Source organism: Mastigoproctus giganteus, chromosome 6 (genome assembly GCF_048544385.1).
Source record: "Mastigoproctus giganteus isolate SK-2022 chromosome 6, ASM4854438v1, whole genome shotgun sequence".
NCBI lineage: Eukaryota > Metazoa > Arthropoda > Arachnida > Uropygi > Thelyphonidae > Mastigoproctus > Mastigoproctus giganteus.
Genome location: NC_143580.1, coordinates 49756452 through 49783100, shown reverse-complemented (window position 1 = coordinate 49783100; position 26649 = coordinate 49756452). Strand labels below are relative to the sequence as shown.

General features: G+C 36.9%; 1 protein-coding gene across 1 annotated transcript in view; it reads right to left on the bottom strand.

Annotated features, from left to right (window-relative positions):
- LOC150084233 (intraflagellar transport protein 81 homolog) overlaps positions 1–26649 on the bottom strand; it is a 224292-nt gene that overhangs the window by 148142 nt on the left and 49501 nt on the right. Inside the window, exons 3-5 of the mRNA XM_090375125.1 lie at positions 25016–25116; positions 6274–6454; positions 3674–3829 (exon numbers count right to left, since the gene is read on the bottom strand). Of these exons, the coding sequence (XP_090231251.1) occupies positions 3674–3829; positions 6274–6454; positions 25016–25116 (438 nt within the window). The remainder of the gene's footprint in view (positions 1–3673; positions 3830–6273; positions 6455–25015; positions 25117–26649) is intronic.

Here is a 26649-nt window from a genome sequence, read left to right as displayed (position 1 = left end):
AGCCTTAGAATCAAATATTTTTTTAGAAAGTTATCACTCAGTATGGTTGATAGTGTAATAGGACATTCACGAGCAATAACCAGTAAATCCTTTTATTTTTTTTTGGGAATGAAACTATTCTATGGTGGACATTCATTCACTTGCTCCTAAATCCAGAATGTTATTGTTATGATAATTTGGAAGATTTTTGCTTAACAAACATTGCACATGCTAAAGAAGTAGTAATGATCTGTAGTAAAGGAATAGTTTTAAGAACTTAATTATGCAGATTTGATTTTTGGTTGTTTAATATTTAGAAGGTTAAAAAGTTAAACATAAAGGGGTAGAATTTTTTTCAGCCTGGACTGTACTTGTTAACAGGAGAGATTGCTTCTACAGGGATGGCATACACTTAAATAGAAAGGGTGCAAGAATTTTTGCTGATGCTGTCGAGGCAGTGTTAGGTGGGTCGGAAAACTGCTAGTTGGGGGGGATACAAGGACTAATAGATTAACAGTAGCCAGTGGCAGAGGTGGAAGTGATTCTTGCACTGCTTCTATTGAAATGAGCAGAAGTCTGAAAAACAAGATGCAGGATATTTCAGAGACTGCTGGTAGTCATTGCGGTACAAGTAAACACATGGGTTGTGTTAGGGTAGCTAAGAATAGAAACAGGTGCATGTATACCTGCGTGTACACCAATGCTAGGAGTTTGGTAAATAAATTTGATGAATTTGAGGTATTGCTCAAAACATCAAAGGCAGATATTGTTGGGATATCAGAGACGTGGTGTCACACAGATATAAGTAATGCGGAACTGGAATTTGGGGAATACAATGTGTATAGAAAGGATAGACAGGACAGGAGGGGAGGAGGGGTTATGCTATTAATTAAGAAACACATAAAGTCCAAGGAAGTGAAGCCAGTCGACATCGATGGACAGGGCAGTGTCGAGTCAGTTTGGTGTGACATAAGCATAGGGAAATCAAAATTGAGAGTAGGAGTGTGCTATAGGCCTAATGACTCTGATGAGTATAATAAGATATTGTACAGGGAAATAGAGTGGGCCAGTAAATCAGAGAGTCTTATAATGGGGGACTTTAATTTCCCAGATATTGACTGGAATTTGTGGGTTGGTCACTCGCACACTAGCAAGGCTTTTGTGGATTTATTGGATGATTGTTTTCTACATCAGCATGTTCGTGAGGCAACAAGAGGGAGCAATACTCTTGATCTGATTATCAGTAGTGATTCTTCATGCATTAAGAACCTGCAGATAAATGAACCACTAGGTGGCAGTGATCACAGTGTGTTGAAGTGGGATTTACTCAAGGAGGTAACTACCATCAGAGGTAAAGGGAAGGGTTTTTGTTTTCGTAAAGGCGACTATGATGGTCTGAGACAGTATTTAAATTCTATACAGTGGGACCAACTGATGATGTTACCAACAGCAAACTCAAAATGGGAAGCATTCAAGGAACTAATCTTGGAGGCTACCAGGCTTTACATACCAACTAAGAAATATTGTTCAAGGTTTAGGCCTAAATGGTTGTCAGATGAACTAATGAGACATGTGGCAGAGAAGAAAAATGCATGGGATACATACAAATTAATGGGTGACATGGAAGCCTATGATAGATATAAGTTGGTCTGTAACCAAGTCACAAAGGAGATTAGGCAGGCAAAGGCAGACTATGAAAAATCCTTGGCAAAGGATGCAAAGAAAAACAGAAAAGAGTTCTTTACATACTTGAACTCGAAAAGGAAAGGGATGAATCGGATTGGTCCACTGGATATTGATGGTTCAACAGTTGAGGATCCTGCTCAGGTGGCTAACAATCTAAACGAGTATTTTGCATCTACATTCACGCATGAGGAGTTATTCAGGAAGGAGAATGATGTAGGTAAAGTAAACATTGGCAGTGAGCTGGATGATTTTGTAATAACTGAGAGGAAAGTGGAGGAGAGATTGTTGAGGATAAACATAAAAAAGGCACCTGGGGTGGATGGGATCTATCCAGTTATATTAAAGGAGGCAGCAAAGGAAGTATGCAAACCCCTAGCCATAATTATGAGAGCTTCTTTGGACTCAGGGGAGGTGCCCATAGACTGGAGATGTGCAAATGTAACCCCAATTCACAAAGGAGGATCAAAGGCTGACACAAGTAATTATAGACCTGTTAGTTTAACTTCTGTTCCAGGTAAATTAATGGAGGCACTGGTTAAAGAAGCACTGCAGGCTCATCTAGACAAGAATTCAGTTATAGCTCAGACGCAGCATGGTTTTGTTAAGGGCAGGTCTTGCCTGACCAATTTGATTGGATACTATGATGTAGTCACAAAAGAACTGGATGCAGGGAATAACTTTGATATTATATATTTGGATCTTAGAAAGGCTTTTGATACTGTTGCACATGGAAGACTGCTGCACAAATTGGAGCAGTGTGGCATTGGAGGCAAATTGCTGCTATGGATAAGGGGATGGTTGAGTGGCAGAAGACAGAGAGTGGTAATCAATGGACACTGCTCAACGTGGACTAATGTTATTAGTGGAGTTCCTCAAGGTTCAGTGTTGGGTCCGTTGTTGTTTTCGGTGTTTATGAATGATATTGATGATGGGATATCAAGTTTAATGTCCAAGTTTGCAGATGATACAAAGGTTGGCAGGGTCGTTAAGGACAATACTGACGCTATGCTGCTGCAACAGGATCTGGAAAGGTTGAACAGATGGGCTGAGAGGTGGCAAATGAGGTTTAACATCGACAAATGTAAAGTGCTGCATATGGGAAACAGTAACCCCAGAGCAACGTATCAACTCTGCGGTACTACACTGACAGTGGTGGAGAATGAAAAGGACCTGGGGGTAATTGTGCAGGCAGATATGAAGTTCTCTGAGCAGTGCAGACGAGCTGCAAGAGTAGCTCATGGTGTCTTGTCAATGATATACAGGAATTTCTCTAGCAGGGATAAGGAGGTGATTATTCCCTTGTATAAGGCAATGGTAAGGCCACATCTTGAGTACTGTATACAGGTCTGGAGGCCTCATTTCAAGAAGGATGTAGAGCTGCTGGAACGGGTACAGAGAAGGGCAACAAGATTAGTAAATGGAACAAAGGGTTGCTCTTACGAAGAAAGGCTTAAGTTTTGCAAATTACAGAGTTTGGAGACTAGGCACCGGCGAGGTGATCTGATAGAGGTGTATAAGGCTTTGAATGGTTTGAGCATGCTCAATGCCAATGGGATTCTTCATCTTTCTCAGAATAATCACCTCAGAGGGCATAAATTCAAATTGAGGAAGGACGGATGTCGGATAGATGTGCGGAAATTTGCCTTTGGCCAGCGGGTGGTTGGTTGGTGGAACCGACTTCCATCACTTGTTGTTGAAGTTGATAGCCTAAACAAATTTAAAGCTCAACTGGACAGGTATTTCGAACGAACGGAGGGGTGAAATGGGAGTGGGTTTTTTTTTTTTTTTTTTTTTGGCTGATGCTGAATAAGCTTGCTTTCTTGCATCATATGCCTCTGCTAATGCTAATGCTAATGCTAAAAGTTGGCAGTTGCCAATGTGAATATTGCTATAAATTTAAATTAAGCAGTAGTGGAAAGTTTATACACAAAACCATAAGATAAGTTTGAATATTTTATTTGTTTAGGTTCTGAAATTCCATATGATTACCATAAATTAAAATATTTACCTTCATCTTTAATCTCTCTATTTTTTTAGATAACTGATCTCGCTCCTCTTCCATATGTTCCAAATCCTTACGAATCTCAACTGTAGAAAAACCACTATTTTTAAGTGCCTCATACTGCTTGTGAATTTCCTTAAATTCTTCAATATGCTGCTCATACTGAAATGTACAGATAGGCAGAAGCACATAAGTTAAAATTCAATAATTACCAAACTGCATTATCACTTCATATTAAAATATATCTAATGATCAAGATCCTTAATCCACTAGATATACAGCACTCATTAAAACATCCTCATATTATTAAAATGAAGACTAATCAAAGGAAATCTGTTATATATATCTCATAATTTTAATGCACAGATGTTAGCCAGAACATCAGAACTGTCTACCACAACCAATACAAAAATATTTTAGTACAATACTAAATAACATTTATTGTAAATGCAATTTAATATTACTCTATATAATTCCATAGGAGTATAAATAATATAATAGAAATTTTTTTTTTAGGTTCTTTAGAAGTTTTTATTAAGTCTGAAAACTATAACAATAGTATTGCACATACTTCTGTCATATAACCTGGGAATAGGGTAGTATTATTATACTCTTGTCTCTTTTTTTTTTGTATGGTATTTTTTAAGATAAATTAAGAATAAAATCAAGGCTCAGACAGACTACAGCGGCAAAACAAAAAACTAAAAGTAGCAGAAATGGCTCAGAAGAGGGCTGCCAATGGCTATATACAGTGCTCTACTTGTTTTTTATTTCCTTGTCCTCTCTAGAGGGACACAATATGAACAAAGGGGATATCTTTATATCTTTATGTTTTTTCAATGCAAAAAAAAAGTGTGAAGAGATTAAGCACAAATTCAGCGGATCTATATAAGGGCTTCAAGAACAGGGTTTATGCCCTCAAAGGAATTGAAATGAAGGAGCCATCAAGCACTGAGTTATCCAGCTAAATACTACAACCAATGCTTGTGCATCAGACAATACAACAACATCCTCAAAGGCAAAGAGCTCTGGTCCCACAAGAAGGAGCTGTTGTCAGGGAAATGGGAAATATCTTGTGGACAAAGGAAAGGTTGAACAAGACAAGGATATGTCTACCAGGAGAAAATGTTAATGATGTTGTAGAGCAGATATAATTTTTAAGGGCATAAAAGGTGGTTTGTTGTACATTGGTATTAATGATATTTAATAGTAAATCTGGGGATACACTTACCAGGTATAAGACAAGTGTGAGAAAAAGTTGCAACTGGAGGTTAAATCTGACTGTCCACAAGCAAATGACGAGAGCCTTGTCAATCAGTTCAGCCCTAGAGATTGCACAAGGCTCATTACATAAAACTTTTCTCAGCATGGTCACTGCTTAAGCATTAACAGGAGACACTGTTTTTACATGGATGGGATACACTTAAATAAAAGGGATGCAATAAAATTTGCTGAAGATATTGAGTCAGTGTTAGATGGATCAGAAAATTGTTGGTATATACAAACTAATAGATTAACAGCAGCCAAAAGCAAAGGTGAAAGTGATTCTTGCATTGCTTCTATTTGCACATGCAGCAACCTGGAATTCAAGGCATTGGGGATTACAAGGCCTGTTGGGAGTCCTCGTGGGACAAGCAAATACTTGGGCTATGTTTCAGTTATGGCTACTAAAAAAAGCAGGAAGGCTTTGGCTCAGAAGAGAATCAATCAATGGTGGTTCTTTTGAGAATCACAGCTACAGTTAATGTGCTACATGTTGACTGTAGCTGTGATTCGCTATTAACTGTAGCGGGACATGATGTGTCCAAAGTGGATATCTTTGCTGTACATTCATTTCAGAGTGTGAGGCGCAAGCAATTCTCACTTGAAAATAAAAATTCATAAAAGACAGTCAATAAATAAAAAAAAGGATTAAAATAAAAAATTTTAACAAAAATATGAGTAGTTTAAGAAGGCCAAAGTTAGCAATCAAAACCAAATGCAGCCAATTAGTTCCCAAAAAATGGGAGAAACAGAAACACAACAAAAATGAACACAGTGATAAAGATTGGGAGAAAAAGTTGCAATAAAAATGAGAGTATCAGGTGGGCCAATATCTGGATTTTCTTTATGGCCATAACTGCCCATTAATAAAGATTCCAATTACAAACAAACAGACACTATCTTGTTGAAACCATGTTTTAGGGAGTTTGCCAGGTGATAACATTTCCACAAGTGTTACATGATAGAAATGTATTGCTCACTGACAATCACCTCATAAATAAAACGATGTTGTCTCTTTTGCAAAATTACACACACTCAAACTCTTCAGGGGCATAAAGTATATTTGAAAACTATGATACGTAATGCACCTATCCAAAAGCACCTGATAAAAACCCTAGAAAAAAGTCCCTATCCCCAGAAAAAGTTCCTTGTTAATAAATCTAAACAGGTGAACTATTTACCAGGCAAACAAATGCTTAGCAAGTAAGTTATGGAAAATTCACATTGTTAAAGACAATCCTATAATCCTACTTCAAAATAATAATTTATTTATTCTTTTATATGACATTTTTATATGAATTTCTACAGTGTTCCTCCTCAAATTTAATAATAATACTACTCACATTTTCATAAAGATCCATTATATCAGAATCTCCTTCAATATCAGGTGATAATTCTACTTTGACTAAAAACTGAGCCAAATAGGCTCGTTTTTTCAGTTCGGGGATCCGGTGCAGTAACCATTCTAAGATATGATGAATTACACTCTTTTCTCCTGACACAATACCTTGACGAAAAGTGCTCCTTAAAAATAAGTCAAAAAATAAAACAAAAATTAACAAAATTAAACAAAGAATTTAAAAAGTATTACAACTGGAAAAAAGTGATACAAAGGGTATCACTTTTGTTTTGCAAAAAAAAAAAAAAAAAATAAATAAAATATATATATATATATATTCAAAAATGGTTATATACAGACAGAGAATATGTAAACAAAATTTAAGCTTTCAATAAGCAAAACTTATATACTGTACTATTTCTGCATTCTAGGAAAATACATTTTGAAAAATAAACATATCATACTCTAAGAAGCTGAGAAATAAAACATGCAGAAGGCACAGTTATATTTTGCCATTGCTTAGAGGATATAAAACATATTCTCTAATACCTAACAAAATAACATAACATGACAACAGGATTGGGAAAAAAAAAAAAAAAAAAATTAATACAGTAACATCTAATGCAAATTGGAGTTTTTGGAATGGAAAACAAAAACTTTCCACTTCTCTATCAGATTCAAAATAAAAACAGAAAAAGAAAAGGTTAAAGCTTCCCTTCATTTAAATTAAAACACAACAAGTACAAAGTATAAAGCACAAAAAGATGTTCTACAATTCAACATTATGAATAATGATAGTTAAGTATTATCATTATTCTAATGAGTATTCAACATCTAAAAATTTGGATGCCCATTGTGATACCTTATTAGAAATCCTAGTTTTCTATTATAGAGGTTTACTTTTGTAGGGAGGTCTTTGCATGATGCTAAAACATTTTCTTAATCATATGAGGATGAAAATATTAGTAATTTGAAATGAAAATAAACAAACCAAAAAATATCAATGCCCTAAAAGTTGGGTTTTTTTTTTTTTTTTGGTAGTTGTTGGCGCATGGGCTTCTGTGGCCATAATGCACCTCCCAAGGTTTTTGCAGTACTTTGATCCAAGCCCGAGGCAGGAATCGAACCCGCGACCTGTGGGTTGCCAGGCAGGCACTTTACCAACCCGGCTAGCCCGGTCGGCTCCTAAAAGTTGTGTTTGTTTGCTCTTTTAATTTTGCGCAAAGGCAAATAAGTCCACAAAAAGACACACACACACACACACACACACACACACAATGTAAACTGTGGGAGTGCATATCACAAATTATGATTTTTTTTTTAATACAATTATAAGAAAAGTAAATGACTGATCATATATTAAGGATTCCTTATGTGCTGTGATATAATGACTAGATGATAAGTATAGATGAAAATTAAGCTATGCTATACTTATCATCTAGAAAAGTGAAATGTTAATGAACCTCTGGTGCTCCCACCAAGAATAGGTGGGAAGAGAACAAAATTTATCTATTTTATTTTATTTTTTTATGAAAACCCTAAATGTGAAAAGTATTAGAACCCATAGTATAAGTACCATGCATGATTTGAAGCCTAAGAAAACAATAGATACTTGTTAAAATTAGACTTGAATATCTGTAAATTGCAATTTTTTGAAAATACTTGCAAAGGAAGGTTGTTCCAGAAACAGAAGTAGAAGGGATAAATGAGGAAGAGAAAAAAAGTGAGTTAGACAGCGAATGGATATTGACCGCTTGCAGTATGTGTTTGGACGGGTCTGAAACAGAGTGGGAGATTTACAGATGCCAATGAACAGTGCCCATGGATGTATGTTAATTAACATACATCCATCGATGTAGCATGGATGTAGTAGTAGTAATAGTAATGGAGGCATGTGATGCATGAGCAAGAAAGCAAGCATTATGTAGCATCATCCAAAAAAAAACCAATTTCACACATCCATTCCCACTAAAAGTTTGTCCAGTTACTCCTTGAATATATTTAAGCTATCAAATTTCACAACGATATGTTAACTAACTATGTTAGTTAACGTATGCAGTGCATCACATTTCACCTTGGGGGGACACCAGCACTAGTGGAGAAGTTAGAAAACAGAGTGCATCTACTATTCCTGCAGTGAGTATTCAGAGAGAAAACTGGACACCCGATTGCAAAAAAAAAAAAAAAAATCGGAGCAATCCAAAAGATGGGAGCTTGTTTAAAAAACCTTTATGCCAAACACAATCAAAAGCCTTAAAAAATGGAAGGAGCAACTGCTTGAGTTTCTCCGAATTTTTCCATTGAATTTATACAACGTTGATGTGACATATGCCAACATATCACCAGTGAATCAACACTGATGGAATCCATGCTAGCATTGACTGATCAGATGGAAGGTTTCAAAATAGTTTAAGAGTTGGCACTTGATGGATTTCTCTATTATGGTAGAACGTCAGTTATCCAGAATAATTTGAAAGGCTGATCAAAGGCTTTTTTTAAAATTAAAATAGTAAAATAAGTGGCAGTTATAGTGATCACGTTTGCAAATTGAATTTTGATTCTAATAAGCGAAAGATCGAGTTTATTACCTGTTTATAACAGATTGCACAAACAAAAAACCCCACTAACCCAAAACCTTCCAAAGTTTTTATTGTTTTATAGTTGCGAACTCTAGAATTCTATGGTGACCTTTAGTAATGTGCTTTAGAAAAATATCACAGACTACTGGATTGTCTCGGAAACCATGAGTGAATTTCAGATTAATTTAGCTCCAGATTTGGTAAGAATAATATTGGCTCGAAACTGTGCGATTTATTATTTTTTTCAATTTTTTATGGTAAAATGTGAACGAAAAGAAAACACGTAGTCTTAACGTTGCAATAAAAATCGGAAATTATTAATAGAATTAGAAAAGGCGAAAATTTAGCAAATCTCTCAAAGAGTTTAATGTGGGGACTTCAACAATTTACGACATCAAGAAAAATTCCAATGCTATAACAGAATTTGTGTCGATTATGGACAGCAAAGAAGGATCTAGAAGCAAAAATACGATGTCGAAACCTGAAAATGCCGCTTTAGTTGTGGTTTCTCCAGAAGCAAAGTTTAGGTGAACCAGTGTCTGGTCCAATGTTGTGTGAAAAAGCAGGTTTAATTGAAAATTAAGAGGTAATGAAGATCTTAAGGCAAGCACAGGTTGGCTGAAAAACTTTAAACTGAGACACGGTATACGTGAACTAGACATTCAAGGCAAGAAACTTTCTGCAGACGAATCAGCAGTGGTATTTTTTAAAAGTAAGTTTGCTTCAGATATAGCAAATTACAAGAAAGAAAACAATTATAATGTTGATGAGATGGGCTTATTATGGAAAGCATTACCCAGAAAAACCCTATCCACTAAAAGAGAAATGCCTGCAGCAGGTTTTAAGATGAGGAAAGAATGAGTTACAATTGCTATGTGTTCATATGCTACTGGGATGCACAGACTGTTTGTGCTCATCATCAAGTCAAAAAACCGAAAGCATTTAAAAATATTTCTAATTTTCCTGTTTTGTATAAAACTCATAAAAATGCCTGGATGGGTGTTTCTTTTTTCCAAGATTGGTTTATAATTTTTTTTATTTAATTAATCTTATTTTTTAAATTTAATTGTATTAAATAAATTTAACTTTACATTCGATTATCCGGAAAATTTGGCTATCTGGAATCTGACATCAATTATTCTGGATAACTGACGCTCTACTGTACTTTGAAAAGAGCAGATAATCAGAAGGGAGGGATCGGCCATCCTTTTTAGGAACTGACTGGATATGAGCAAATTTTCAAGCAGAAGGAAAAACACCACTAGAATAAGAAAGTGTAAAAAGGAGCAAGCTCAGGAGCACAGGTTTTGAGAACAAGCAGAGAAAAGCTTTCTTGATATAAAGCTTGTTCAGAATTCTTCTTTTATCCTTCTGTCAGAATACTATGGGGAATAGAGTGGAGTGCATTAGGTAAGACAGGAGAGAGATTACCAAGATCACTGATACAAGAGTTAGAAGAAAAATAAGATGCTAGTAAGTCAGATTTGTCTTTAGCTGAGGATGCAATGGAACCAACAGATTGTAAGAGAGGTAGCACTGGTGGATAGAAATTGCAGCCAATAGCTTTGGAAAGAGATCAGAATGCTTGACTAGAGACATTTGGACAAGAAGCAAATTTTCTACTTGTATCCTGTTCAAAATCAATCATTACTGATGAACATTAATATCTACAAGTTGTAATTTTTAAGAAACACATACAAAAGGTTTCAAAAAATGTAACTAGGTTAAAAATGACAGGTAAAAAAAAAAAAAGGTCTGGTGAATATGGAGTTGAAGCATATCAGGATAGTTGATATCAGCACATGTTCATAGTTGATATCTTTTATATCAAGATTTATTTTATATCAAGCAACACAGAAAAAGTATGTATATCATTAAGAAATGTAGTAAATCATATTTTAAATTATTTAATTCATTTGTATAGTCTAAAAGTACTTCAAGTTTATACTCTCCCTGCAGAACTTTTATCTTCTGGAACCTTTTCCAGAAAAAGAAAATAAAATGTATAGCATTGAAACGTGTGAAATAACTAAAACAGTTAATTAAAGCTACTTATAAAAGTAGGCATTGAAATTATAAAATATTAAAAGATAAATCTTTATTAAAATATCTTCATATTAAGTTGCATTTCAGTATGTTTTTTCAAATTAATAATAATATGAGTATTATCATTATGATTATTAATAACCCTCATCTAAATTTAGAGCAAAAGCTTTTGACATACAAGAGCTATAAAATTCACTGATCACATATTTCAAAGCAAGTCACTGTAAGTCACTACAGTATTGTACCTACATTTCATATAAAAAGTAATGCCCACTACAGAGAAATATGTTTTAAGGAGACAAGATTTTTTTGAACCAAAAAATGGAACAATTCATTCCATTTGTGTAGCATATGCTCATATTATACACTGTGCTGCCACTTTATTAGGTACATATTATACACTGTGCTGCCACTTTATTAGTAGCGTGTTGAGTCTCCTTTAGCCTTCAAAACAGTCTGAATCCGTATAGGCATGGATTGAACAAGATGCTGAAAACATTGTGCAGGAATGGAGTACCATGCAAACATGAGTGTGTCACACAGTTCCTTGAGATTCAACAGAGGTGTAGGCCTGCAGTGAACAGCCCTTTCCAGCTCATTCCAAAAATGTTCAATAGGATTGAGATCTGCAGACTAAGCAGGCCACTGCAGAAAAGAAAAATCATTGTCATGTTCCTGGAACCATTCCATAGTGATTCGGGCTTTGTGCACCGCAGCATTATCCTGCTGGAAGTAACCATCTGACTGAGGATAAACTGTCAACATGAACTGATGTATTTGGTCAGCAATGATGTTTAGGTACGATGTGGCATTCAGACGTGAATCTATGGGTATCAATGGACCCAACGTGTCCCCACACCTTGCACAGCAGTAGACAGGGCCACGGATTCATGTTGTTTTCGCCAAATTCTGAGCTTTTCGTCAACATGATGCACCAGGAACTTCGACTCGTCAGACCAAGCAACTGTTTTCCAATCCTCGATAGTCCAGTGCTGGTGTTGCTGTGCCCATAGGAGGTGTGCTCTCTTGTTCTTCATTGATAACAAAGGTACGCGATGTGGGTGTCGGCTGTTGTAGCCCATTCGCAACAAATTGCAACTAGTGGTCCATTGCAATATTTTGTTCTGCGCACTAAGGTAGTATTCCAACATAATGTGCGACACTGTGGCCCATCTGTTTGCTTGCACAATTCTAGCCATCCTCCTCTCACTTCTCTCATCAACAAGTGATTTTCTTCCACAGAAGTGCCATTGAGAGGATGTTTTCTGTTTGTTGCACCATTCTCGAAATACCCTTGAAACTGTAATGCATGAAAAATTCAGAACTGTGTTTCAGAGATGCTTTGTGCAGCACATCTTGTACCTACTACCATGCTACGTTCGAAGTCCATTAGATGACTCCTTTCCCCCATTCTTGCTATGGTTTGTATGCTTAACTGATACCAGAAAGGTTGTTCTGCATCTATATCCACACAACTGTAGTCATGTGACTTGCAATGTTGTGGGACAAACCATTTCTGTGAACAGCAAGGGTGTACCAAATAAAGTGGCAGCATAGTGTATACGGTTCTGGATAGTAGCATAACAAATTTTTGTGAGACCACAGTACAAAATTTGATTATAAGCAGCCCTGTATTTATAACTCTTTATTAGGCCACTAGATAAAACTTCATCATTTATTTCTGGGCCAGTCCCAAAGAAATGCATTTTTTCAACTGTGTAGTCTGGTGAGTTTGGCACACTAAGGGTCCTAAGCTGGATATTCTTCTCTTCTTGGTGATTCTTATTTGACTCTTGTAAGAACAAGAGTGAAAAGACAGTCACTGCCAAAAAAAAGAGGTTAAGAAATTTTTTTCCTTTTTTTTTTATTTTTTGGGAGTGAACGATATCTGCCTTCTCTCCTCCGAGGCTACTTTTCACACTCAAATTGTGGACAGTTTGGGAAGGCAATGTGAAACCATCGTAACTATTTTATTTCTAGATATGGCATACAATTCATGATTTCGTGAGATCTAGTAGTGAGTCAAATCAACTAGTATAACTTGTACAGATCAACTTGTAGCTGTTGTAGGTGCCAGTTCTTTTGATTGTTCTGTAACATTCTCATGCCATCTATTTCGCCTCTGTTGATGTTGTAGAGCGGATATCATCTTTTGAGGGCACAAAAGGTGATATAGTTGTACACGTTGGCAGTAATGATATCAAGAGTAGGAGACCAGCAGAATTACTTAACAAATACAGGTCACTATTCAAAAAAAGCTGTGAATTATGGTTGAATTTTAAAATGTCTGCAATTCTGCCCAGACACGATAGGAGGGAGTATATGATGGAAGCCTTGTCGATCAGTTCAGCCCTGGAAAGATTGTGCAAGGCTCAAGGGGTAGAATTTTTTTCGGCCTGGACTCTACTTGTTAACAGGAGAGACTGCTTCTACAGGGATGGGATACACTTAAATAGAAAGGGTACAAGAATATTTGCTGATGCTATCGAGGCAGTGTTAGGTGGATCGGAAAACTGCTAGCTTGGGGGGATACAAAGACTAATAGATTAACAGTAGCCACTGGCAGAGGTGAAAGTGATTCTTGCACTGCTTCTATTGGAATGAGCAGAAGCCTGAAAAACAAGATGCAGGATATTTCAGAAAATGCTGGGAGTCATTGCGGTACAAGTAAACACATGGGTTGCGTTAGGGTAACTAAGAATAGAAACAGGTGCATGCATACTTGCGTGTACACCAATGCTAGGAGTTTGGTAAATAAATTTGATGAATTTAAGGTATTGCTCAAAGCATCAAAGGCGGATATTGTTGGGATATCCGAGACGTGGTGTCACACAGATATAAGGAATGCAGAACTGGAATTTGGGGAGTACAATGTCTACAGAAAGGATAGAAGGAAGGGAGGAGGGGTTATACTATTAGTTAAGAAACACATAAAATCCAAGGAAGTGAAGCCAGTCGACATTGCTGGACAGTTCAGTCGAGTCAGTTTGGTGTGACATAAGCACTGGGAGATCAAAATTGAGAGTAGGAGTATGCTATAGGCCTAATGACTCTGATGAGTATAATAAGAAACTGTACAGAAACTGTACAGGATAAACACAAGAAAGGCACCTGGGGTGGATGGGATCTATCCAGTTATATTAAAGGAGGCAGCAAAGGAAGTAAGCAAACCCTTAGCCATAATAATGAGAGCTTCCTCGGACTCAGGGGAGGTACCCACAGACTGGAGAGGTGCAAATGTGACCCCAATTCACAAAGGAGGATCAAAGGCCGACACATGTAATTATAGACCTGTGAGTTTAACTTCTGTTCCAGGAAAATTAATGGAGGCACTGGTTAAAGAAGCATTGCAGGATCATCTAGACAAGAATTCAGTTATAGCTCAGACACAGCATGGTTTTGTTAAGGGGAAGTCTTGCCTGACCAATTTGATTGGATACTATGATGCAGTCACAAAATAAGTGGATGCAGGGAATAACTTTGATATTATATACTTGGATCTTAGAAAGGCTTTTGATACTGTTGCACATGGAAGACTGCTGCACAAATTGGAGCAGTGTGGCATTGGAGGCAAATTGCTGCTATGGATAAAGGGGTGGTTGAGGGGGAGAAGACGGAGAGTGGTAATCAATGGACACTGCTCATCGTGGACTAATTTTATCAGTGGAGTCTCTCAGGGTTCAGTGTTGGGTCCATTATTGTTTTCGGTATTTATAAATGATATTGATGATGGTATATCAAGCTTAATGTCCAGGTTTGCAGATGATACAAAGGTTGGCAGGGTTGTTAAGGACACTACTGACACTATGCTGCTGCAACAGGATCTGGAAAGGTTGAGCAGATGGGCTGAGAGGTGGCAAATGAAGTTTAACATTGACAAATGTAAAGTACTACATATGGGAAACAGCAATCGCAGAGCAACATATCAACTGTGTGGTACTACACTGACAGTGGTAGAGAATGAAAAGGACCTGGGGGTAATTGTGCAGGCAGATATGAAGTTCTCTGAGCAGTGCAGACAGGGTGCAAGAGTAGCTCATAGTGTCTTGTCAATGATATACAGGAATTTTTCTAGCAGGGATAAGGAGGTGATTATTCCCTTATATAAGGCAATGGTCAGGCCACACCTTGAGTACTGTATAAAGGTCTGGAGGCCTCATTTCAAGAAGGATGTAGAGCTGCTGGAACGAGTACAGAGAAGGGCAACAAGATTAGTGAATGGAACAAAGGGGTACTCTTACGAAGAAAGGCTTGAGTTTTGCAAATTGCAGTGTCTGGAGACTAGGCACCAGCAAGGTGATCTGATAGAGGTGTATAAAGCCTTGAATGGTTTGAGCATGCTCAATGCTGATGGGATTCTTCCTCTTGCTCAGAATAATCGCCTGAGAGGGCATAAATTCAAATGGAGGAAAGACAGATGTAGGATAGACTTGCGGAAATTTGCCTTTAGCCAGCGGGTAGTTGGTTGGTGGAACAGACTTCCATCCCTTGTCGTGGAAGTTGATAGCCTAAATAAATTTAAGGCTCAGCTGGACAGATATTTCGAACGAACGAAGGGGTGAAGTGGATGTGGGTTTTTTTTTTTGGCTGATGCTGCATAAGCTTGCTTGCTTTCTTGCATCATATGCCTCTACTAATGCTAATGCTAATTAGACTGGCCAGCTCTATATTTATCCATCTCGGTAACCTGCTCATTCTATATTTTCTTAATGATATACATGCATTGATGAGTTTTGTGTTTATTGCTTTAAGGGCATTCCATAATTCTAATGTATTAACCCTCCCTCTGCAATCTTCCTAGTTGATAGTGACAATATAGCAGCTACTAAAGCTGTCATAACCTCCTTTCAAAAATTAAAACCCATTTCTTTGTCTTTACAACTGCAACCTCTCCTCACTCCCCTCGTCATCATCCAACTTAGAACTCCATGTTCGATTGATTAATGGTTCATGTACTGTCAGCCCTATAATGTTATCTAATTCATGAATAATGATCAGGTCTAGAATATTCTTACCCCTAGTATTTTCTGTAACATGCTGACACAAATAATAATCATCTCATTCATTTAAAAATTTTGTTTCCCATGGTTTCCCTCCCACTTACTCCAATCAATAGGGTCAAATTGAAATCACCCACAATAAGGCACTCACACTTGCTTGCCTATTCCATCTACATGTAGAGACTCTCATCATACCTTTCACAATCTTCTAGTATGTAGATTACTCTCACTATCCTATACCTTTGCTCCCAATAACTCACATCACATACATTCTATGCTGGCAAGCATAACTTCTGAATCTGTGAAAGCACTTTTCGTACTCAGGCTGTTTTTACTAAAAAGCATTACCCCATTACCCATTCTATTTTTCCTATCCTTCCTAAATACATTATATACATCACAGTGAAACTCAACATCCTCATTTTCTGGGTGGCACCAGATCTCTGTTAGCCCTATTATTTCAGTGTTGGTTTCAATGCCAACCAACAGTTTCAATGCATTCATTTTATTGACAACACTCCTGTACATTACTGTGAACACAGATAAGATTAAGGGAGGCTATATATGCTCAGTTAAAATGTGCAGTTTAAATGTAAAAAAAACTGAATGAAAAACTGAACTGAGCATTCTCCTATACATGGCACAAGTTTCACATCAGTTTTGTCATTTCATTCAGTGATTTTGTGAGTTCAGGGTTGCCATAAGTAAAAGAAAAGGGATCATTTGTCTGCTTGCTGCATCGGCTTTATTAATATCAGAAAAGAACAGGAAGTGCTTTTTTCACTCAGTTACTGTAAAAAACATGTTCCATGTCCCACAGTACTGGCAAACCTCTGTAACACTCAATAAAATTCAGAATCGCCTCCTTTTTCTTTGCCGACTCCATGGTGAAAGCTGGGTGTGAACTGAGAAAACTGTGCATTTTCCTGAAATAACTGCACATTTGACTGCGTGAATCACAACTTGTTTGCTCAGTTCTATGAACTGAGCAAATACACAAGTTACTCAGTTTTTCCTTCAGTTATGATGTCACACAGTTAAACTGTGCATTTTAACTGAGTGTACAAGGGCCTTAAGTATTATTCTACAGTTTACTACCCTGACACGTCCCTTGAAGTCATTTAAGCTTGTTTTCCTAGCTTTAGATTCTTGCTCATTTGAAACATTAACCTCAGAACATCTTGCCAATATCAGATGTTGTGGCAACAAACAAGAACTCTTGAGATATGTACAATCATTAATTTTACTTGATGATAATGTTGATGGTGGTAAGAATCAAGGCAGAACCAAAAGGAATGACATTGGTACAAATATATATAACAACGACAGAACCTGAGAGGAGATTGAGGACATTTATGAGCAAGGAAAAATATAACTGAGAGAGAGAGAGAGATCAGGCAGACAAATTTTTGATTATGATGGCAGACTGGAATGTTGATTGGAAAAGGAAAGGACAATATAATGTAGTGTAATGTTAGCTGGATAGGCAGAATCAGAGAGTACAAAGATTGGTGGAGTTTTCTGAGCAGAATTCTCCAATGATAACAAATACTTTATTTGGACAGCATAAAATAAAAAAGACATATGTATATATTAAAAATGCCTGGGGTTAGAAGCAGATTAAAAATGGACTATATATCTTTGTTCAGAACAGATATGGGAACAATGGGCAGAACTCTCATGCGCACTCAGGACTAGACATATATTTCAATCATAATATTGTGATAGTAGTTAAAAAAAAAAAAAGGTAAACTACAGTCATTATCAACCCACTGCAGGATGGAAGCCTCCTCAACAATTCATGCTGAGGGAAAGTAGATGTGGAATTAAAGTTTAAAAGAATTAGAGGGGCAAAGAAAGATAGAAAGTGAAATGTGGAAAGAATAAGAACACAAGGAAGGATATTACAGAGGTGAAATTACTGAAGGCTATTACTGGAAAAAAATGATCAAATGGATAATCAAAGTATAAATGGTAAATGGGTAAGTTTAAGAGACAATAAAAAATTTTTTTGAAGAGGAAATAAAATACAGGCAGGGGATAAGACAAGGAAACCATGGATTATAGTGGATGTGATAAGTGAAACAGAGACAAATAGGAAATGGAAAAATACTAATAATGATGATGGGAGGAGATTAGCATTAGCAGAGGCATATGATGCAAGAAAACAAGCTTATACAGCAACAGGCAAAAAAAACCTTCCATTTCATCCATCCATTTGCTCCAAAAGTTTGTCCAGTTCTTCCTTGAATTTATTTAAGCTATCAACTTCTACAACAGATGGAAGTTTGTTCCAGCAATCAACTACCCACTGGCTAAAAGCAAATTTCCACACATCTATTCTACAACTGCTTCTATTGAAATGAGCAGCAGCCTGTAAAACAAGATGCAGGATATTTCAGAGACTGCTGGGAGTCATCGCGGAACAAGTAAACACATAGGTTGTGTTAGGGCAGCTAAGAATAAGAACAAGTGCATGTATACTTGCATGTACACCAATGCTAGGAGTTTGGTAAATAAATTAGATGAATTTGAGGTACTGCTCAAAACATCAAAGGCAAAAGCAAAGGGTTGCTCTTAAGAAGAAAGGCTTAAGTTTTGCAAATTACAGTGTCTGGAGACTAGGCACTGGCGAGGTGATCTGATAGAGGTGTATAAGGCCTTGAATGGTTTGAGCATGCTCAATGCCGATGGGATGATTCTTCTTGCTGAGAATGATCATCTGAGAGGGCATAAATTCAAATTGAGGAAAGACAGATGTAGGATAGATGTGCGGAAATTTGCCTTTAGCCAGCGGGTAGTTGGTTGGTGGAACAGACTTCCATCACTTGTTGTTGAAGTTGATAGCCTAAACAAATTTAAGGCTCAGCTGGACAGGTATTTCGAATGAATGGAGGGGTGAAATGGGAGTGGTGTTTTTTTTTTTTTTTTTGGCTGATGCTGAATAAGCTTGCTTTCTTGCATCATATACCTCTTCTAATGCTAATGCTAACTGTTTTTCCTCAATTTGAGTTTATGGTCCCTCAGGTTCATAATCTGAGAAAGAGGAAGAATCCCATCAGCACTGAGCCTGCTCAAACCATTCAAGGTCTTATATACCTCAATCAGATCACCTCACAAGTGCTAGTCTCCAGATGCTGCAATTTGCAGAATTTAAGCTTAGAACTCAGAACTTAGTAAGAGCAACTCATTGTTCCCGTCACCAATCTCGTTCCAGAAGCTCTACATCTTTCCTAAAATGAGGCCTCCAGAACTGTATGCGGTGCTCAAAGTGTGGCCTGACCATTGCCTTATACAATGGGATAATTACCTGCTTATCCCAGCTAGCAAAATTCCTGTATATCAACATGCTCTCATGTTGCTTTCTTTGGAGAAAGCAACATGAGAGCATGGGACTGGGATGTTGGTGTTTGGCAAGCTGGAGGCAGTATGTTATGGTTTAGGACTGTTTTCGTTGCATGCCTTGGGTTCTCTGATCACTTTTAATCAACAACTTGATGGGAACACCTACCTTTCTATTGTCATTGACCGGGAACACTCTTTTATGATAACAGTGTATCCAGACAAAGCATCATACCACAAAGCCTGGTAGGTTGCTTATTGGTTTCAGGAACATAACAATGACTTCTGCATCCTCCCATGGCTGTCCAAATCACCCAATCTCAATCCAACTGAGCACATTTGAGACCAACTGGAAAAGGATATTTGATACTACAACAATCAACCTGATAATGCATGGGCATTAGAGGACACATTGTGCAACACATGGGTAGCACAACCACAGGACACCTTGTGGAGTCCCTATCAAGATGTGTCCCTATCACAAGAAGGCAAAATGTCAGCAAGTTTTACCTTTCGAGCACTGTTGCCAGAATTAACTCTCCAGCTGATAAATATGCACAAGGCTGCGGAAGTTGTGGGCTGTGGAGATTTAGAAGGGGCTTTTTCCAACACATCACAAAATTTCTCTGCAACTGCAGAATCAGCACAGGCGGCTTCACCGCATACTTTAATGTTTTGGAAACCAGCACCATGCTTGAACCTATTAAACCACCCGTTGCTTGCCTTGAACTTGGCTTGGGATTCGCTGTACTTAACCTTAATATCTTTAATAAACACTTCTTGCTTTTGCTTGAATTGGTCCCTTTCCCTTCACCATTGTAATAAGTAAATAGGAATGAAGGACAGATTCTGAAAATTTATTTATGTTTTTATATGATTGAAGAGTTCAGTGAAGGGGAACACATTTCACCATAATGTAAAAACCCACAGAATTTCAGTTACTGGTATTATCGCAAATGAGATTGACTTTACTACCCATTTATAATAGATTGCACTAATAGAAAAGCCCAATAAACCAGAAAGTGAAAATTGTTTTTATTGTTTTATGGTAGTGACCTCCAGAAATGTGTTTTAGAAAAATATCACAAAGGCATTCAAAATTTATTCTTATAATAGAACATATGATAACGATGAAAGTGTAGTGCAATGTCCATTATAAAAACGACCTTTCAGAGAGATAAATAGCCTAGTTAGCATTAGCATTAGTAGAGGCATATGATGCAAGAAAGCAAGCTTATTCAGCATCAGCCAAAAAAAAAAAAAAAAACCCACTCCCATTTCACCCCTCTGTTCATTCGAAATACCTGTCCAGTTGAGCTTTAAATTTGTTTAGGCTATCAACTTCTACAACAAGTGATGGAAGTCGGTTCCACCAACCAACCACCCGCTGGCCAAAGGCAAATTTCCGCACATCTATCCGACATCCGTCTTTCCTCAATTTGAATTTATGCCCTCTGAGGTGATTATTCTGAGCAAGATGAAGAATCCCATTGGCATTGAGCATGCTCAAACCATTCAAAGCCTTATACACCTCTATCAGATCACCTCGCCGGTGCCTAGTCTCCAGACTCTGTAATTTGCAAAACTTAAGCCTTTCTTCGTAAGAGCAACCCTTTGTTCCATTCACTAATCTTGTTGCCCTTCTCTGTACCCATTCCAGCAGTTCTACATCCTTCTTGAAATGAGGCCTCCAGACCTGTATACAGTACTCAAGATGTGGCCTAACCATTGCCTTATACAAGGGAATAATCACCTCCTTATCCCTGCTAGAAAAATTCCTGTATATCATTGACAAGACACCATGAGCTACTCTTGCAGCTCGTCTGCACTGCTCAGAGAACTTCATATCTGCCTGCACAATTACTCCCAGGTCCTTTTCATTCTCCACCACTGTCAGTGTAGTACCGCAGAGTTGATACGTTGCTCTGGGGTTACTGTTTCCCATATGTAGTACTTTACATTTGTCAATGTTAAACTTCATTTGCCACCTCTCTGCCCATCTGTTCAACCTTTCCAGATCCTGTTGCAGCAGCATAGCGTCAGTAGTGTCCTTAACGACCCTGCCAACCTTTGTATCATCTGCAAACTTGGACATTAAACTTGATATCCCATCATCAATATCATTCATAAACACCGAAAACAACAACGGACCCAACACTGAACCTTGAGGAACTCCACTAATAACATTAGTCCACGTTGAGCAGTGTCCATTGATTACCACTCTCTGTCTTCTGCCACTCAACCAACCCCTTATCCATAGCAGCAATTTGCCTCCAATGCCACACTGCTCCAATTTGTGCAGCAGTCTTCCATGTGCAACAGTATCAAAAGCCTTTCTAAGATCCAAATATATAATATCAAAGTTATTCCCTGCATCCAGTTCTTTTGTAACTACATCATAGTATCCAATCAAATTGGTCAGGGAAGACCTGCCCTTAACAAAACCATGCTGCGTCTGAGGTATAACTGAATTCTTGTCTAGATGATCCTGCAGTGCTTCTTTAACCAGTGCCTCCATTAATTTACCTGGAACAGAAGTTAAACTAACAGGTCTATAATTACTTGTGTCAGCCTTTGATCCTCCTTTGTGAATTGGGGTTACATTTGCACATCTCCAGTCTATGGGTACCTCCCCTGAGTCCAAAGAAGCTCTCATAATTATGGCTAGGGGTTCGCATACTTCCTTTGCTGCCTCCTTTAATATAACTGGATAGATCCCATCCACCCCAGGTGCCTTTTTTATGTTTATCCTCAACAATCTCTCCTCCACTTTCCTCTCAGTTATTACAAAATCATCCAGCTCACTGCCAATGTTTACTTTACCTACATCATTCTCCTTCCTGAATAACTCCTCATGCGTGAATGTAGATGCAAAATACTCGTTTAGATTGTTAGCCACCTGAGCAGGATCCTCAACTGTTGAACCATCAATATCCAGTGGACCAATCTGATTCATCCCTTTCCTTCTCGAGTTCAAATATGTAAAGAACTCTTTTCTGTTTTTCTTTGCATCCTTTGCCAAGGATGCAAAGAAAATTTGATGAATTTGAGGTATTGCTCAAAACATCAAAGGCAGATATAGTTATATAGCAAAAATTAGCAAAGAATTACCAAAAAAAAAACAAAAAAAAAAAAAAACAATGTGCTATTGTTCACATTACAATATTTTCATGATACCTCCATTTATTCCTAGGGAATGCAAAATACGTTTCTGTGATTTTTATTTTTAAGTTTGCATCGGCCGGCAAAAACTTATGTAAAGTCAAATTTCTGTAAGTCAAGTATTACGTAAGCTGGGGAGTGGCTGTACTCTATAATAATCTTGTATGCAAAACGTTTTTGCTTTTTGCTCTTAATTTACTTGTTTTTGACTTCTGACACCAATTAATACCTTTCATACTGTAAAAATATTTTTATATGTGAGTTATCACACCTTTTACTAACTGTGCCTACAAGGTGCTAATAAGTACAAAAATACCTGTATGGTAACAGCATGTATTTCAAATCAACAGCATGTATCCATAGGAAGCAGTTTTTTTGTTTTTTAAGTGTAGGCATAATACTGAACCAACTTGCAATAACAATAATCATGAATGTGTGTCATTCAGCATAAAAGTAAAAATCACATATCATTATGAAATGTAATTATGCATCTTACGAAGGTACTGCACGGGGATAACAGTAATCCCAGAATAACCTACCAACTGAGTGGCACTAAACTTGAGGTGGTGAACAAAGAGACCTAAGGATGATTTTACAGTCCAACACAAAGTTCTTTTAGCAGTGCAGACAGGCTGCAAGGGCAGCTCATGGGATTCTATCAATGATAATCAAAAATTTTGCCACCAGGAACATGGAGATGATTATTCCATTGCATAAAGCAATGTTTAGAATACACCTTGAGTACTACAAACAGGTCTGGAAGCTTCATTTTATGAAGGGTGTAGATCTGAGGAATGGGTATAGTGAAGAGTAACAAGATTAGTCAAGAACACAAAAGGGTATCTTATCACAAAAGATTTCAGTTTTAAATTGCGGTGCTTAGATATGCACCTGCAACAAGACCTGATTGAAATGTTTAAGGACTTAAATGGACTAAGTAAACTAAATGATGATGGCATTGTTACTTCATCTCAGACAACATGCATAAAGGGACAAACTTAGATTTAAAAAGGAAGGTTGCAGGATAGATGTACGAAAATTTCCTCTCGGCCAGAGAGTAATGCACATCGAGTGTTGTGGAAGTTGACAATCTGAATTATTTTAAAGAAGAACTAGTTAGATTATTAGAAAATGATGATGTGGATAGTTTTTTTTTTTATTTTACTTGGCTGATGCTTTATAAGTTTGCTTACTTGCATCATATGCTACTACTAATAATGCTCTGTCCTTCGGAACAAATTAAGAATGGTTGTATAATACAAGATACCACTCTATATAAAACATGACTCAATTTTATATAAATGTAAAAATTCACTTTTTTGCCACAAAAAAAAAAAAATTACAAAAATTACAAAAAATTTAAAAAATTACAATACTTCAGTACAAAAATTTAGAGGGGTTTGCATATTATATTAAAAAATACACAGCACATCTGTAGGCACCACTCAAATAATAAAAGTATAAAAACAAAATTATGACAGTCACTGGCAAAGCAGTAAAGTCCAAATGAAGTGACATTAAAAGTTCCAATTCAAACTGCATGGTAATAATATAATCATTCCATCGATTTTATGATAAGATGTGAAAAAAAAATTTAACATAAAATTAATGCCATACTTTTAAGACAGTGTTTCTCAAACTGGGATCTGTAAGACCTTAAGGTCCAGAGAAGTATTTAGTTGGGGGGGAATCCAATGTCCATTTATCACAAATATTTCACTAGTAAGAAAAGTTAAACATAAAAACAGTTTTCTTAATTAAATTTATATGAAATCAATTATTAAAACTTTTAATTTCAGAACTTTTAATTTTTCAAATATAAAACAAATTTTTCAAGTTGAACTATCCATGAAAAAGTGAGTCCTCAGGTCATTAAACTAGGCATTTTGTAGGGAGGGAAGACTGGCTGAGGCATATAAGACACTGAGGGGGAGAAGAAACAACTGAACAACAACAACATTTCACATTGAAAAAGGAGTCAAAAACCAGAAGGCAAAAATATAAACTAGTGGGAGCAAACTAATAATTTCAGCTAAGGAAACTTATGTTTATCACTGTATTCTCAGCCACTAAACTAAACCTCTTTCTGGATGATTGAGGTCAACAGTTTGGTGAAATTTAAGGGGAAGCCAGATTGGTATGTTCTAACAGCGGGAAGGACATGATAAAAGGAAAAGAGTTAAAGATATATATATATATTTTTTTTTTTTTGGCTGATGCAACAAAAGCCTAGCTTCCTTGTATCTTTTGGCCTTTACTAATATTAAAGTTTGAGAATCACTGTCATAAGCCATTCATAGCATACATTACCTGATAATTAAAATTATAATCTGATATCACATTTGAATTAGTACCCAATTTATCCTACAAATAAGTAAACTAGCCATAAAGCTGTGCATTTCAAGTTAAAATCCAATGTCTCAACACAAGGAATGCAGGAAGTAACATTCACAATATAATATTATGCTACACAGTTCAGCAGTATCTAAATATACAGACTGCCTCCTTGTCAACATGATGAAAAGTTTTATGGAATACCTTTTCAATGGTGTGAAAAGTGCTATACCAGTAACCATCTCACATACATCAAGCAAAGCAAATTAATTACTACACTTACAAATCAACATCAGCAGGTGGTTTATATTTCAGAACCCGAAGAAATCCTAAAATTCGAACCGCTAACTGTTCAGGATCTTCTGCACGAACATCTGTTTTCATCTGCAAGTAAAATTGCATTATATATGGTAAGTAAATGAATCTTTTAAACATAGATTTGGCTGAAGTATAATTTTAAATATTTTTGTATATATTATAAAATATTAAAGCAATGAAGAGAAATAGATTTTACACACTTTCATAGATTCCTTTCCTGCATATCACAGATTAGATTAAATAAAACCACTTATGTCAGCACAAGTGGTACTTTACTGCAAATCAATATTAAAACTGAGCTAAATAATACACAATTTAGACAGTTATACAGAAGATACAAAGCAAATGCAAAAAATTCTGCAATATCCCACAAAACACAAAAAAATTAATATGAATACATATCTGAAAATTTTAGAGGTATTATGCATGAAACATTCAAAGTTATATCCTTAACCCAGGATGAAGGGAAAGAAGGTGTGAATGTGCCAAAATAGTAGTATATAAAACACTGATATGCCTCTGCTTGTATTCTCCTATCCCTCACCCCCACTTTAAGTAATAGTAATAGTGGCATGTGATACCCTTTAAAAGTTTGTCCAATTCCTTCTTGAATTTATTTAAGCTTTCAACTTCCACAATGACAGATGGAAGTTTGTTCCAGCAATTAACCACCTGATGGCTAAAGGCAAATTTCCGCATATCTATTCTACAACTGTCTTTCCTCAATTTGAATTTATGCCTCCTTAGGTTCGTTATCTGAGCAAGTGGAAGAATCCCATCAAAATTCAGTGCGCTCAACCAATTCAAGGCCTTATACACCTCAATCAGATCACCTCGCAGGTGCCTAGTCTCCAGCCGCTGAAATTTGCAGAACTTAAGCCTCTCTTGGTAAGAGGATCCCTTCATTCCCCCACAAATCTTGTTGCCCTTTTCTGTACACACTCAAGCAAATCTACATCGTTCCTAAAATGAGGCCTCCAGACCTGTATGCAGTACTCAAGACATGGCCTGACCATTTCCTTATACAAAGGGATAATCACCTCCTTTTGCCTGCTAGCAAAATTCTTGTATATCATCGACAATACCACATGACCTGCCTTGGCAGCCTGTCTGCATTGCTCAGAAAACTTCATATCTGACTGCACAATTACACCCAGGTCTTTTTCATTTTCTACCACCCTAAGTGTAGTACGACAGATTGGTACGTTCCTCTGGAGTTACTTCTACCCATATGCAGCACTTTGCATTTGTTAATGTTAAACTGGAGTTGCCCCTTCTCAGCCCATTTGCCCAAATTTTCTAAATCCTGTTGCAGTAGCACACTGCCATTACTGTCATTAACAACCCTGCCAACCTTTGTATCATCTGCAAACTTCGACACTAAGCATGATATACCTTCATCAATATCATTGATAAATATACAAAACAACAGTGGACCCAACACCGAACCCTGTGGGATGTCACTAATAACATTAGTCCACAAAGAGCAGCGTCCATTGATTACCACCCTTTGTCTTCTCTCAATCAACCACACTTTTATCCATTGTAGCAACTTACCCTTAATACCATTCTGCTCCAATTTATACATTGTAGCAACTT